The following is a 16290-nucleotide window of genomic DNA, read 5'->3' as shown; positions in this document are numbered from 1 at the left end:
TGACCTCCTCTGGGTAGCCAGTGTGTGCATACCCAAGGTGCGAATAGCGATACAACCATCCTTGAGGGTCTGAATCCTGGAGTCCGTTTTCTCCGAGAACAGACCGTGAGTCTCAAAGGGGAGGTCCTGTAGAGTATATTGCACCTCCGGCGGCAAGGTGGAGGACTGCAGCCAGGAGATGCGCCGCATGGTCACTCCTGAGGCCAGAGTTCTGGCCCCTGAGTCCACCGAGTCCAGAGCAGCCTGGATGGAGGACCGGGAGGCTTTCCTGCTCTCTTCGATGAGAGCAGAGAACTCCTGTCGGGAAGCCGTCGGGATCAGCTCCGAGAACTTAGTCAGGGACACGAAAATGTCAAAGGTGTAACGAGCTAGGAGGGCCAACTGGTTGGCAATCCGGAGCTGGAGACCCCCTGCCGAATACACCTTCCGGCCCAACAGGTCCATGCGCCTGGCATCCTTAGACTTTGGCGCCGGAGCTGGCTGCCCATGCCTCTCGCGGTCATTAACAGACTGCACTACGAGGGAGTCTGGAGTGGGGTGGGTGTACAAATACTCGTAGCCGGTGGGGGGAACCAAGTACTTTCGTTCAACACCCCGTGCGGTAGGAGGGACGGACGCCGGTGACTGCCAGATGGTAGTGGCATTCTTCTGGATAGTCCGGATGAACGGGAGGGCCACCCGCAGCGGGGCCTCAGCTCCGATCACCTTGGTCACCGGGTCGTCATCCTCCGGGACCTCCGCCACCGGGAGGTCAATAGCCTTCGCCACCCTGAGAAGAAGGTCCTGGTGGGCCCGCAAGTCAATCGGAGGGGGGTCCGTCGTAGAAGCCCTCGCCACCACCTCATCCGGAGAGGAAGATGAGGATAGAGTCTGGACCACCACATCTGCTGGTGTCGTGCCCCGGATGCTCTGCGGGACCAGGTGGCGACAGAGCCTCACCCGGTGGTGATGGGGGAGGGCCTGCTCACTGTGGCTTCTGGCACCCTGTGTTCAGCACCCGCGGGACGCGGGGGGAGAGGGAGCCCTTGGGGCTCGTGGTAGGGACCCAAAAACCCCACTGCTGTGGTCCAAGGTCCTGGCGACTGACGCGAAGGCCACGGGGGGGGGCAGAGGCGCTGATGGAGTGCGCCGTGGAAGTTGGCAGTTTGTCCCCGGACGGTGCCGAGGATCGGTGCCGACCGTCGCGGTGCCAGGATGGAGATCGGGACCGTCGACTACCTCGGTACCGAGAGCATGACTGCGATCTCGATCGACGGTGACGGGAGCGGCTTCGGGAGTCGCGGTGCCGAGCACGGTACCAGGAGCCAGACCTCCTACGGTACCGGCGGTCCAGTGACTGGGACCGGGAGCGTCGCCGGGAGTGCGACCGGTACCGCGATGCTGAGCGGTACCGGGACTGCGACCGGTGCCGAGACGGGGAGCGGTACCGAGACGTTGATCGGTGCCGGGATCGGGATCGGCATGACGGCGACCGTTTCCGGGATCGGGACCGGGACCGAGACTTGGAGCGCCGTCTATCCCGTCTGTCGGGGGGCCGCATCATCGTCGGCTTGCCCACCGACTGAACAGCCCGCACCGGCGGTGCCGGAGGCTCGGTGTCTCTGTGAGCTCGCTGAGCCCTCTCACCATCGAGAAGGTCTCGGGCGTGGACGGGAGATGTAGCTCGACCGCGGTTGGCACCAGGGAGCAGGGAGGTACCGGACTCGACAGCTCTTGAGGTGCCGGAGTCAACGGAACCGTGCACGGCTTGTGCACTACCACATCCGGTGCCGGAGGTGCCGGTGATGGCTGGGTAAGCTGTCCCGGAGCATGAGGCTTAGAAGCCGAGTGTGCCGTCTTCCGTTTCCTCGGTGGAGAGAGGGAACGGTGCCGGGACGTCGGTGCCGGCTGCAAAGTCTGAGCAGTGTCGGTACCGGGGCGGCTCAGTGCCGCTGGTGCGCTGCGTGCCGAGGACGATTTCGGTGCCGCTGGGGACAGCGCGGGAGGTTGAAGTGCCACCTCCGTAAGGAGCTGCTTCAGGCGAGAGTCCCGCTCCTTTCTGGTGCGCGGCTTAAACGCCGTGCAGATCGGGCACTTATCTGTTCTGTGGGATTCCCCGAGGCAGCGCAGGCAGGAGTCGTGCGGGTCCCCAACTGGCATATGCCGCTGGCAAGCCGCACAGGGCTTAAATCCCGGTGCCTTGGGCATGAGCCCGCACTGGTTGTGGAAGACGAGGGGCTAACCCCCTAATTCCCTTACTATACTATCTCTAACTAAACTTATTCAACTAATCTAACAACTAAACTAAGTTAACCAACTATGTACACTGAAGAAATGGAGAAACGCTAAGGCTGTGGAGGTAAGGGAGCACTCCACTGTTCCAACTGGCCGTCACGGGTGGTAAGAAGGAACTGAGGAGCGGACGGGCCGGCTGGGGTATATATCCAGCGCCATGGCGGCGCCACTCCAGGGGGCGCCCAGCCGGCCCGCCGGAGTTGCTAGGGTAAAAATGTTCCGAAGAGCCGTGCACGCACGGCGCGCACACCTAACTAGAATGCATAGGAGCAATCACTCAAAGAAGAACTGCTGGTTTCACAACAAATGCTTTCCAGGTTTCATAAAGATCCAGAACTGTTTGCCCTGCACCCTGGAGACAGACGTTGAGTTTGTTTAGGCGAGCGGTGATATCAGTTAGAAACATGAGCTTACACAGCCATTTGGCATCATCCAGTTCAGGGTAGTTTTGTTCTTTTTTCCGATTAAAAAGGCCTTGATTGCATCAAAACCATTTACAAAGCGCACCAAAACCTTGCCATGACTTAGCCACCGAATGTTGTTGTGAAGTGGGATGTCATTATAAGCACTGTCCATCTCTTCTAGCAGTGCTTGAAATTGTGAGTCGAAGCAGATTGAGCAACAAGGAAATTCACAATTCGCACAACTGTATTCATCACATTATTAAGCTCTGAATTAGAAATTTTAGCACACAGGTTTTCTTGATGGATGATACAGTGAAATTTGACTGTTGGACGGCCAATTTGATCTTCACGTAACTTTACAAATCCCTTCTGTTTTCCAACCATGGCAGGAGCACCATCTGTTGTCACACAAAATATTTTTCTGATGTCAACTCCTCGTTCTTCAAAATGGTTTACAAAACTTTCCAGTGTATCTTCCCCCTTTGTTGTGCCATGCAGGGCTTTGAGGCAACAGTTTCTCTTGGATTTCATCAGAAGCACAGTATCTTGCAACAACTGCCAAATGTGGAATGTCATTTATATCCACGCTCTCATAAACTGCAACACTAAATGTTGTGTCTTTCAATGCAGTCGTCTGCTTTTCCTTAATGTTTTCTGCCATTTCACTTATGCATCTCTCAACTGTTCTGGCAGAGATGGGCAGTTCTTTTATTCTAGATATGATGGTATCTTTATTTGGCAAATCATTGAACAAAATCTCCGAACTGCTGAGAAAAACTTCTTTTATATATTCCCCATCTGTAAACGGCTTTCTGTTTTTTTGCAATGCACTGTGCAATCTTGTAACTTCCTTCTGTAGCTTGATTTTTAGTACACTTAAGCTTTTAAAAACACTGCTTTGCTTCTCAGAGGCTGCTCCTGCCTTTTTGATTGATTCAGTCTTGTCTGCTTTGTCAAGAAAGGTTTTCTTGTGCTTCATTTCAAAATGTCGAACACTTGATGTACGACAAACACCACTTTCATAACAGAAAGCACAAATAGCACGGTCCTTCTTTTCAATAAATCCAAATGCGTCTGTCCAAGCAGGCTGAAATGATCGAACAAGGCTAGGAGCAGAGCCGAGGGTGGCCTGCTGGGACTCCAGGCTGGAGATCCAGACCCCGGCTGGCAGGAAGTCAACGGCTGGAACCCCAGATCAGCAGCTGAGGTGAGTGGAGCTGGCAGTTGGTAGGGCTCAGCCCGCCCCAGCTCTGGGGTTTTGGCCCCTGGCTCCTGCCAGCTGGGGTCTCAGCCCACTGCCAGCCTGGGGTTCCTTCACCCAGGCCGGCAGTGGGCTCTGAGTGGGACCGGTGGTGGAACCCCGGCTGGCAAGGGGCCAGCAGCAGGAACCCCCGAGTGGCAGCAGGCTGGGTGACTCAGCCCACGCCACGTGGCATCAAAAATCAGCTTGCATGCCACCTTTGGCACTTGTGTTGTAGGTTGTCAACCCCTGATCTAACACTTAACAGCTACTTAACAACTAACTAACAATGGTTAAACTATTTACAGCTAGAAGCACAAGGCTGAGATAGAAAAAAAAATACAGCTGGCCACTTGTGAAGCAAGGGACAAAGGCGTTCTGACTGACCACCGCGGGTGATAAGAAGGAATTTAGAGGGCATAGGGCCCGCTGTGCCTGAAATACCACGGCTTGAGCGCGGCACCCCAGAGGGCTCCACAGCCAGCCCTATGGATACTGCTAAGGCAAAAGTCTCTGACGTCCGCGTATGTAGGCACACACACACCTAGAATGAACTAAAATGGAATTGACATGGAGCAAGCATTCAAAGAAGAATTTTTGTGGACATCTGTGTTGAAACCAGAAATAATTTGCTGATTGGTCATGTTTCCCAGGTAATAACACCTTCATTGATGCAAATAGCACTCCCACAGCACCAAGAGCACCAATTTGCTGCGGCAGGGCAGCATGGCCTCACACTGGAGATGATACACAAGTTTCCAAAGAACAGGCAAAATGTGCTTAAAAGACTGACATGTATAAGGCAACATGCACTGCTGCCACCTGGACGATCACTTTATACAAATTTAAAAACAAAAAATTATATTGTCTTAGTAGAAAGGATGTTGAGACTATCAGATACATAAACTCCTGTCTCCAAATAATAGGTCTGAATACAAAGGATGATCCATTAAGATTCCCATTCAGCCCCTTCTCCAGATGCGACAAAACAATCCAGATGACTTAAAAAACCAGGGCCCCATCCTGGTTGCAAATAAGTCTGCTCACTTTAGATCCAACTTGTGGAGCAGAGTTACCCAAGTGAATCACGTGATCAGGAAAATTTGTTCAGGTGGGAAAACCAGAAATCTCTTGCAGCTACAACTCTGGGCATGATAGTAGTTCAGGTAATACATTGCAGCTAACATATCTATGAGCACTTGCACTATATGACTCCTGATTATAAGGCTAGCTAAATATGTTGGACTTATAACAAATTTACATGTTATCTAGCTTCAAGGCAAAATAATTCCCTATAATGATGGTGAACAGGGGCTGAATAAAGTGAACCCCTGTCAAGGATGATTCCCCACTCTGGCACTTCGAGTACAGGAGGTGGGGGCCTGCAAGGATTCTAAAAATTAATACTGCCATTCCAGGCTTGTATTAAACTCCCAAGGTTACAGCTTTTCTCTGACCTTGGATGGGTAGATGCTGCTACCACCCAAGTGCAAAAAACCCCTTTTAGAACCTAGGAAGGTGCACTTGGGAATTCTTTCCTGTGGGTACCCTCAAGCCCTTCCACTGCCCCCCGCCGTGGAAGAGTTGAGAAAGAAAACAAAGGAAGTCAGCTGTTGCCACCAGCTAATTAAACATCATATGGACAAATCTCTTAGGGACACAAAAATTCAATCCTGTTCTTAAAAAAGGTAAATTTTATTAAAAACAAAAAGAAAGAAAATACATCTGGAACTTAGGCTTTTTGCTAGGTTTTAAAAAACACATTTACAAGGATTAAGCATCAAGATAGCTTCTTGGAGTCCAGTTTAAAGGTTACAAGAAAAAGCAAAAGCATTTGGGGTTAGCATAGAGGAGTCCACAAGCCATAAAGAAATAAATGAGATAAACCTAATCGCGTCTTCCTAGACATTTCCTGATCTACTTACATATCTGGGATTTCAAATGAGTAGTTTCTAGGTATGATTTGATCATTTTTCATACCTGGCGCAAGCTCTTACAGCATAGTTCCAGCCCTGTCCCTGCTCTCTGGGAGAACAACACAGAAGACAAAGGGGAATTTTTTTTCCAATTTTAAGAAGTTCTAGCCTTCCTATTGGCTCTTTTAGTCAGGTACCTACTCCCTTCCTTTTACCTATGGACTTTTTAACCCTTTACATGTAGAGCAAGTAGAGAACAGCTACTAACAGGGATTTTATAGCTAACTGGCTGGCTGGGTATCCATAAAAGAGAGCAATCCCCCACTTCATTTATCACAACCCCTCTTAGGATTTTAGATGGGGAAAGTACACCACAATGTTGTTTTTTTCTTTCATCCCAGTTCCAGCAGTCACAATAAGAGTCCTGAACAAAGCCTGAGCTTGTGAGCATATGAAGCATATGTATTGAAGCTACACTTTCTGACATGTTTAACCATGGTGGCTGAAAGCAACAGAAACTAGAAAAGTACTTTAATTCTATGCATTAATAGACTTAGTAGTGGGGGGAAAGGATGAAGAAAACTTTCCTCATAAATTAGAATTTAAAAAACAAAACACAAGAAGAAGAATGTCTGGCCAGCAACCCTCAGATTGTCTGATTTTTCTTAAATAGCAGAATAAACAGGATTTGAGAGGAAAAGGTAGGTTGTGCACCCCTAACCCTCAATGTAGACTGTTATGACCCTCTCCTAAAGTACAGTGCATTCAATTGTTCCACAGATCATGTGATATACCATGCAAAATTTAAGAGTAGATGTGGGGAGGCAGTTTTATGAGAAAGAAACATGGTTTTATCTTAGCTCTATAAGCATTCCACATACTCCTATGCTCTCAGTGCAGCATGCTGTGAGATATCACCAGCAAAGCACATAAGGGGATGTCACATCAAGGAGGAGCCACACAGATTTAAAACAATAACATTTAAGAATTTGGTTTACATTTTATTTTACTGAACCTAAAAATAAAACACAAAGCTGCATGCTTTTATAGTTCCTTGTTAAAAGTTATAAAAAAAATTTATCTTTACCTTCAAAAGACGCAGAACTCTAATAAGGCGAATGATTCGGAATACCCTGATAGTCTTAATCATATATGTTGGGTGAAGTGGCTTAAAGATATTAATAATCATGATATCTATGAGTCCAACTATTATGATTACTAGTTCAAACTGATTCCAATGATGAAAGATGTAAGCCTTCCCCATGGCTAAAGCCTGTTATTAAAAAGAAACAAAGTATTTATTTAGATTCATTACATCATTTACATTATAAAACAAGAGAATATATTAAGCTTTTACTCAAATCTGAAAAGAATTATAATGCATCTTTTAACACTACCCAGGCTTGACAAATCCACTCATCCATCTATTAACAGTGCATAAAATTCCCCATAGGTCTTACCAACCAATTTATGCAGAATTAAAACCTTTAACTAAAAAACAAAACATATTTCTAGCCCTTCTGGTCTCAAAGGTACCTCTGAAGTATTACCTTTCTGCAACTGCAGGGAGGCAGATTGAAACAGATATGTAAACTGTTTAAGACTTAAATTCTGGCTCCAGAACACAGCAGGAGCAGCTGAGTTATTCCTGGGCCAGTCACTTCAGAGATGAATATTGGGGGGAAGAAATCCTTTCCCCTACCTAGGACACTATCTCTTTCTAGCACAATGAATATTTATATAAATAATTAAAGTGGAACAGCTCCAATAGGAAAGAGTGACAGACTGACTGTATCCCACGGGATAAGGCATTCACTCAGGATGTGGGAGATCTGCGTTCACATCCCTCCTCCAAATCAGGCAGAACAAGGACTTGAATTTGGTTCTGCCATGTCTCCTGCACCCTAGAGTGGCGCCATAGCACTATTGGTTATTCTGGGGTATCTTTCTCTGATTTTTTTGTGAAAAATATCAAAAGGTCTCAGGGTCATCCTGATGTGGAAGGGAAATTTTTCAAAATCTCAAATTTTTTCATGGAAATAGGAAAGCTGTTTCCCACTTAGCTCTACTTTCAAGACATGATTAGAAGGTCAGAAAAAATCTCAAGACTTTCCAATTTACCATGTTCCATTCCATTTTTTCAATGGATAATTATTTTATTGAAAATATGAAGTTTATTCCCTTGTAACTGGAGTTCTTCAAGATGGACTCTACACATTCCCACTCTTGGGAAATGTCAATGGTACAGCTCTGACATTGGAAGGTTTAATCATAGCAGTGCCCATTTGAGCTGTCTTGCACGAGTTCCTGGTCTCCCCCACTCTCAGTGTCGCTAAATATTCTGAGGGCAACGCTATCAAAAAGAGGGCTTTGGTGACCCCAGTCACCAGTGGTGGCATCTGTCCATTGGGAGCCTCTTGTAAAACTCAATTTTGGTACCCTACTTGTGTGGAGAGTGCCATTTTGCTCTACAGTATGGTGTCCTCCACACAGCATGACCTCCCATGCACTGTACATAGAGCAAAATGGCATCCTCCACACAGGTAGGGGCTTCAGATCCTTCTGTACTGAAGGATTTGATACCACTCCAGGAGTGGAGGGCAGTGCCTTATGAAGAGTTTTAGATTGTTTTTGCCCTCCAAGACATTGTAGGCTGAAACAGTCTGATTTTACTTACAGATCGTTTAATGGATTCGAATCCAGAGAGTTTACTGCCAGGGCCTCCTGGGGCAGTGAGGCTTGGAGTTTGCTTAAGTATTCATTATAAAATCTTGGGGTGAAGGTGCTGCAGATTAGGAAGGCGAGGGATTAGGTGAGGAAAAATGCCCTTCTCCCAGGCAAGCCTCCTCTAAGATTTAAAATGGAGAATACAGCAGGACAATAGGCCTATATTTTGAAGCCTGGCCTTTTCCCCTTTGGATCTACACCACAGGATCCAAGTGCCAATACTGTTGCCCAGGAACCCCAAAACTAGTAGAAAACAAACAATAACTCTTAAAAAATAAAAACAAATAAAGAAAACCAGCCACAGTGGGAAGGAACTGATGTGTCTTAAGTGCCACACCCCTTCTATAACCTGGTTCTGAGAATGCTCAAGAACAACATGGGGCAGGAGAAAAACTGGTTACCCACCTTTCGTAACTGTTGTTCAAGATGTGCTGCTCATGTCAATTCCAATCTAGGTATGCACACGCCCACGTGCGCAGCCGTCTGAGATTTTGGCCTTAGCAATACCAGTAGGGCTGGCTTGGCGCCCTCTGGAGCTCCGCGCTCATGCTGCGGTATATCAGGCACCGCCGGCCCTACGCTCTCTCAGTACCATCTTGCCAACAACTCTGACAGAGGGGCAGGAGGGCAGGTAATGGAATGGACATCTCCAAGAACAACACTTATGAAAGGCAGGTAACTGTTTTTCTTCTTCGAGTACTTGCTCATGTCAATTCCATTCTAGGTGACTCACAAGCACAATCAGCAGATGTGGACTCAGAGTTCAGAGTCTTGCTGCTTGCAGCACTGCTCTGCCAAAGCCAGTATTATCTCAAGACTGCTGGGTCAGTGTGTAGTGCAACGCGAATGTGTGGCTGGATGACCAGGTGGCACCCCAACAGATCTCTTGGATCAGCACATGCGCCAGGAAGGCTGCTGCTGATGCCTGCGCCCTAGTCAAATGAGCTGTCACGATATCCAGCAGGAGCACCTTTGCCAGCTCATAGCAGTAGCAGTCGCAGGCCGTGGTCCAAGATGAGATTCTCTGGGCTGACACTGGGCAACCTTTCATCCTGTCAGTGACAGCAATGAACAACTGCATTGACTTATGGAACTGCTTTGTTCTATCAATGTAGAAGGCCAGCACCTGTCTGACAGCCAGGGTATGCAGCCTGCATTCCTCATCCATTGTATTAGGTTTTGGACAAAGGACTGGTAAGTAAATGTCTTGACCAGTGTGGAACTGGGAGACGACCTTGGGCAGAAAAGCCGGGTATGGACACAGATGGACCTTGTCCTTATAGAAGACTGTACAAGGCAACTCGGACATGAGCGCCCTGATCTCAGACACCCTACAGGCCAAAGTTATAGCAACCAAGAAGGAGACCTTCCAGGAGAGAAGCAGGAGGGGGCAGGAAGCCAAGGGTTCAAAGGGGGGGGGACCCATGAGCCTCGACAGCACAAGATTCAGTTCCCAAGGGGGGACAGGGTCCTGGAGATGTGGGTTAAGGTGCTCCAAACTTTTCAGGAACTGCACTGTCATGAGATGGGCGAAGACCAATCGGCCTTGAAATGGAGGGTGGAATGCTGAAATGGCTGACTGGTATACCTTGATCGAAGATAGCGACATGCCCTGGAGCTTAAGATGCAGTAAATAGTCCAGGATGTCCTGCAGCGAGGCCTCTTCCACACAAATGTATCGGTCTGAGGCCCAACACATGAACCACTTTCACTTTGCCACATAGATAGCCCTGGTGGAAGGTTTCCTGCTGCCCAGCAGTACCTGTTGGACACCAGCTGAGCACTCCCGTTCATCCATATTTAGCCACACAGCAGCCAAGCTGTCAAGTGCAGTGACGCCAGGTGCTGGTGCAGTAGATTACCGTGGTTCTGGGACAGCAGATCCATCCAGAGAGGTAGCTGCAATGGAGTGACTGCTGAAAGATTCAGCAGCATGCCAAACCAGTGTCGACAAGGCCACGCTGGGCAGTGTTCCCTCTAATTTTTCCTTCACATGTACAGAATGAATTTTGTTATGTGAACCAATATAGAGTGATGTGTGACACATCACCTTCATATTGGTGCACATAAGAAAATGTATGTGGTGAGGGTGGGGCCAAGGGGTTCGGAGTGTGGGAGGGGGCTCAGGGCTGGGGCAGAGGGTGCAGGGGTTTGATGGCTCCGGCTGGGGGTGTGTGCTCTTGGGTGGGGTCAGGGATGAGGCGCTCAGGGCTGGGGCAGAGGGTTGGGGTGCATAGGGTGAAGGCTCCAGCAGTGGGTGTGTGCTCTGGGGGGGGCTGGGAATGAGGGGTTTGGAGTGCAGAAGGGTGCTCCAGGGCTACATCAGGAAGAGAGGACTCCCCTAAGCTGCAGCAGGACTTGGGCTGGTGGGGAGAGGTGCCTCTCCCCACTGCAGCAGTTCCAGGGCTAGGGCCGCGGGATAGGCACCCCAGCCATGGCAGGTCCAGGCCGGGGCTAGGTTTGGGCCGCCTCTCCCCTGGCTGCAGCAGGTCTGGGGCTGAGTTGGGGCTGGGGGAGGGGCACCCTATAGGCACCAACTCCATGGGTGCTCCAGGGCTGGAGCACTCACAGAGAAAAATTAGCAGCTGCTGCTCAGTAGCATGTACCAGCAGCCAAGTTCCTCCTGCCCCTCACCTGCTGGTGGCCCCGCTGACCAGCTCCTCCCAGTGCCTCCTACCCACCGCAAATTGCTGTTTTGTGGCACGTAGGAAGCTACAGGAGGGAGGGGGAGGAGCAGGGACAGGGTGCACTCGGGACAGGAGGCGGGGAGGGGACATGGGGGAAGGGGGTGAGTGGGGGCAGGGCCTGGGGCGGAAGGGGGGGTTGAGCACCCCCCGTCTATGGGGGAAGTTGGTGCCTATGGCGCGCTCTTCCCCCGGCAGGATGGCTGAGCAGGTTCCACAAGTGACTGTGTGGTGCTAAATAGCCTGCTGTCCAGCCGCATGGCTTACAGGAAATTTAGATGCTGGGGCTATGAGGATAACTGATGCATTGTCTTGCTTCACCTTTAGCAGGACCTTGTGGATCAACAGAATCAGTGGGAAGGCGTACATCAGCGCTCCCAACCATGGAACCAGGAAGGCATCTGACAAGGAGCCCTTGTCCCTGCCCTGCAGAGATCAGAATACATGACACTTTCTGATCTGCCTGGAAGCAAACAGGTGCACCTGGGGAGTCCCCCACCTGCAGAAGATTAGGCTGACCACCTCGGGATGAAATGACCATTTGTAGCAAGACAAAAAGTTCCTGCTGAGGTGATCTGCCAGGACATTCCTGGTTCCGGGCAAGTGGACGGCTACCAGATGAATGTCATGCCACATACAAAAGCCCCAGAGGCTGAGCATCTCCCAGCAAAGGGCCAAAGACCTGGTGCTTCTCTGCCTGTTGATGTAATACATTGCGGCTGTATTGTCCATCAGGACTCAAACCACCCTGCCCTTCAGGTGGGGCAAGAACGCCAAGCAGGCCAGGTGAACTGCTCTGAGCTCCCTGACATTGATATGAAGGGACAAATGGTTGTGCAGCCAGCGGCCCTGTGTGTTGAGCTTGCCCAGATGAACTGGAAGTGGCACCCAGCTTCTATGAAATGAAGGAAATGCCTGTGCCCTGGGAATATGGAGACATGAAAGTAAGCATTCTTTAAGTCAAGATCGGCATACCAGTCCCCCGGATCCAGGGAAGGAATGGTAGAGACCAGGGAGATCATGCCGAATTTCAACTTCTTGAGAGACTTGTTGAGGCCACGCAAGTCTAGGATGGGTCTGAGGCCCCCTTTTGCCTTTGGGATTAGGAAGTAGCAGGAGTAGAATCCTCTTCCATGTCCCGAGGTACCTCCTCCACAGCCCCCAAGCCCAGGAGCTTCTCGACCTCCTGAACAAAGAGTTGCTCATGAGAAGGGTCCCTGAAGAGGGACGGGAAAGTGGGGTGGGGGCAGGATGGAGGGGCAGCCTCGTGTTGCAGGGTATAGCCCCAAGCTCCTATGTCCAGGACCCAGTGGTCTGCCGTAAGTCGCAACCAGGCTGAGCAGTAGAGAGAGGGGTGGTTGAGGAAAAGGTGGGTAGGATCCGGTTGACTGACAGGGGCATCTCTCTCGGGTGCACCCTCAAAATGATCACTTCAGGCTCCCTGGATGTTTGGCATGTCTGGACTAGGCTGGCGAGTGGGAGGAAAAAGGGTGACGATGACTAAAACCAGCATCCCTTCTCCTTGTAGATCACCGATGGGATCTTGCCAGGGTCTTGGCAACAGTGGTGGCTGAAAGGGCTTCCTGGCTGATTGCGGCATGTTCATGCCCAATGAGTGAAGGGTAGCCCCAGTGTCCTTCAACTCATGCAGCCTGGCATCTGTTTGATTGGAGAACAGACCAACTCTGTCAAAAGGGAAGTTCTGGAACGGGGCCTGCATCTCCTGGTAGATGTCTGCTGTTTGGAGCCAGGAGCTGCATCACATGACCACCACTGATGTGACCCATGCCATCTGCAGGGAACATCTGGCCGCCACAGTACCCTCCTCTATTAGGGTGCTAAACTCTTGGGCTAGACCTTGAGGGAGGGATTCCTGGAACTTCTTAAGATTGTCACAGAGATTAAAATTCTACCGGCTCAGCAGGGCCTGATGGTTCACCATCCGGAATTGCAGGTTGGCGATCAAATAATTTTTTCTCCCAAATAAATTGAGTTTTTCAGCCTCTTTGCTTTTGGGAGTTGAGACGGTGGAAACCTGCTTGTCCTCGTTGGCTGCAGACAACCAGCGAGCCCAGGGTGGGTGGGTATAAAGGTATTCAAAATCTTTGGCTGGCACAAAGTACTTTTTCTCAGCCCATTTCGAGGTGGGAGGGATGGAGGAGGGGGTCTGCCACAGGGTCCTGGCTATCTTGGCAGGGTGACCTGGATGGGCATAGAAACCAAGAGGACATTGAAGATGGTGTCCTCCCTGCTCTGCCATCTCCTACACCTGAAGCCCAAAGTTGTCGGCCATGCGCCGGAAAAGGGCTTGAGGCTCCCTAAATCCATCTGTCAAGCTAGCTCTGGAAGGTCCTGCGACTGCCTCATCCGGGAATGATGAGGAAGACTGGACCACTGGTGGAGGTACCGGAGTCTCAACCACTGGCGGAGAAGGAGGCTTAGGGGTGGGCACAGGTTCCTCCGCGCTGACCTCAGAATAGGCTTTCGGTACCAGGCCCGGCACCGGTCGAGCCACCAACCGATGCTCTGATGCAGCCACCAAGGAGTACTGTGAAAGGGGCATCATCATCACTGGTATGCCCCACGTGCTCCAATACGGCCACTGCGTTGGCCACTGGCCGTGCTGCCAGGACGCAGTGTGTGAAGTAAAGGGGGAGGAGGTGGGGGGGAGAAAAGGCGGGTCAAGGGAAAGGGGTGGAGTGGGTAGGCTGAGGATTGAGCTCCCCCGCCCCGGTGCTTGCAGAGTAGGAGAAGCTGCCCTGGAACCTAACTCCCCTATTTACATTAATTCTTATGGGGAAATTGGATTCACTTAACATCGTTTCACTTAAAGTCTTATTTTTCAGGAACATAACTACAACGTTAAATGAGGAGTTACTGTACTTAACAACTACTTAACACTACCAAATGCAAACTATGTACAAAGACCCTAAGGCATGAAATTCAAAAAGGAGAAACTGCTAGCTCTTGCTAAGCAAGAAAGGTGCTCCAACTGACCATCATGGGTGGTAAGAAGGAACTGAGAGGGCATAAGGCCGGCGGTGCATGATATACCAAAGCATCAGTGCAGAACTCCAGAGGGTGCCACAGGCGGCCCTATGGGTACTGCTAAGGCAAAAATCTCCGACGGCCATGCACATGGGCGCGCGCACACCTAGAATGGAATCGACATGAGCAAGCACTTGAAGAAGAACATAACTAATGGCACTGATATGAAATGTTCCATTATCAGAACTGCATCACCAGCTCATCCCAAAAGTGAGAACTTGCAGAGGCCACTTGAAGATTGTGCTGATACTGAAGCTCAATGTTTGGAAACTAGCAAATATAAGTTGGGATAAAAATTACTCCCCCTTTCTTTATCAGTAGGTCTCTTACAAACATGTAACTGTTGTCTTGGAGGAAGCAACTCAATACTTTCATGACTAAGCGATACAGAGTATATCTAAGCCGTCGTACACAAAGCACAAGACATAATAGTGCAGCTCTATGCAAAAAGCAAGAATCATCCATTAACAAGTTCAGAAAAAAGTTAATGATTTTATACTGTGGTGTGGAAAAATTCATATTAATCTAAAGAAAACTTCATTAATATAATAGAAGAACATTTAAGAATTAATGTAATAGAAGAAGCCATTGACTTTTATAACAGAGAATCCCTTTTGTAAAAGATCTGTAGGCATCTATAATTAAATAGAATTTTGCATTTCTAAGAAAAAACAACAAGAAGCATTACCATTCATGGGAAAAAATATAATTCATAAGTACCTTTAATGATGCCTCCAGTATATACAAACTGATGAAATAGTAGTTACAGATTTTTAGTTGTTTAATATATGTTTCATCTAGATGTGTAAAATCTATTAGAATGGGAACTAAATTCAATAATGTTATAATGTAACTTGTGCACTCAAATTCATCCATAAATACTATATGGTGACACAGCTTCAGAATCTTTTTCCTGGAAAAAAAAGTTGAGAAAATAATTTTAGGAATTTTTTATTATGACATTAAATTTGTTTTGTCTAAAAACAGGTGAATATGGATTTTCTATATATTTCAGCAAGAAATGAATTGAAACAATAGTACACTAATTAGTTGATATTCTAGTAATAAGTATGTAATTTAACAATACAAAAATATATAGAGATATACCTATCTCAGAACTGGAAGGGACCCTGAAAGGTCATCAAGTCCAGCCCCCTGCCTTCACTAGCAGGACCAAGTACTGATTTTGCCCCAGGTCTCTAAGTGGCCCCCCTCAAGGATTGAATTCACAACCCTGGATTTAGCAGGCCAATGCTCAAACCACTGAGCTATCCCTCCCCCCATTAATAATAGTTAATTGTAACTAATAATTACAATTTTTCTAAGTAACAGTTTATGTAAATTAAGCTATTATATACTAATGAAATATCTAAGGCACTGTTCACCCAAAAAATGGTTATTTACCATGACAGTAATGTTTTTCGAGATGCATTGTGCACATGTACATTCAGATATATGTGCTTCCAAAGCACTGGAGTCAGAAACTTTTACCAGCAGAACTGTTCGGCAGGTGCATCTCTATGCACCAGCAAAGCAAGGACCTGTTTGGGGCAGCCCATTTGCAGGGGCGGCAGCTGGCAGGGATCGAGCTTGGGAGCTGAGAACCAAAAGGGGGCTCTGGGAGCTGTAGTTCCTTGGTTAGCTCCCTGCCTATAGAACCAGCCCTGGAGCAAGGAAAGAACTACATTTCGGAGCATTCCCTTGGCCACTACCAACTGGAAAGGAAGGAGGGGGACCTCATGCAGCACCGTGCTGTGAGTGCTGTGAATGGTAGGGAGACCATATGTTAATATTAAAAAACAGGACACTTCAGGGGGAGGGAAGCCCCACCCGGCCACCATCCACTCCCTCCGACTGCCCCCCACAGAAACCCCAACCCATCCAACTCCCGTCCCGCTCCCTGTCCCCTGATTGCCCCCTCCCGGGACCCCTGCCCCTAACTGCCCCCCAGGACCCCACCCCATATCTAAGCCTCCCTTCTCCTTGTCCCCAACTGC

At 48.9% G+C, this 16290-nt stretch overlaps 1 protein-coding gene across 3 annotated transcripts in view; it reads right to left on the bottom strand.

Moving 5' to 3' along the window:
• Positions 1 to 16290, bottom strand: part of LOC123370418 (sodium/hydrogen exchanger 10-like) — a 262362-nt gene that overhangs the window by 86617 nt on the left and 159455 nt on the right. For all 3 annotated transcript variants that reach the window (XM_045016987.1, XM_045016986.1, XR_006579406.1), the window contains exons 15-16: positions 15014 to 15206; positions 6922 to 7107 (exon numbers count right to left, since the gene is read on the bottom strand). In XM_045016987.1, coding sequence (XP_044872922.1) covers positions 6922 to 7107; positions 15014 to 15206 — 379 coding nt within the window. The remainder of the gene's footprint in view (positions 1 to 6921; positions 7108 to 15013; positions 15207 to 16290) is intronic.

This window comes from Mauremys mutica, chromosome 4, assembly GCF_020497125.1.
Source record: "Mauremys mutica isolate MM-2020 ecotype Southern chromosome 4, ASM2049712v1, whole genome shotgun sequence".
Classification (NCBI taxonomy): Eukaryota; Metazoa; Chordata; order Testudines; family Geoemydidae; genus Mauremys; species Mauremys mutica.
The sequence above is the reverse complement of the archived record's forward strand: the minus strand, read 5'-3'. Positions and strand labels throughout refer to the sequence as shown.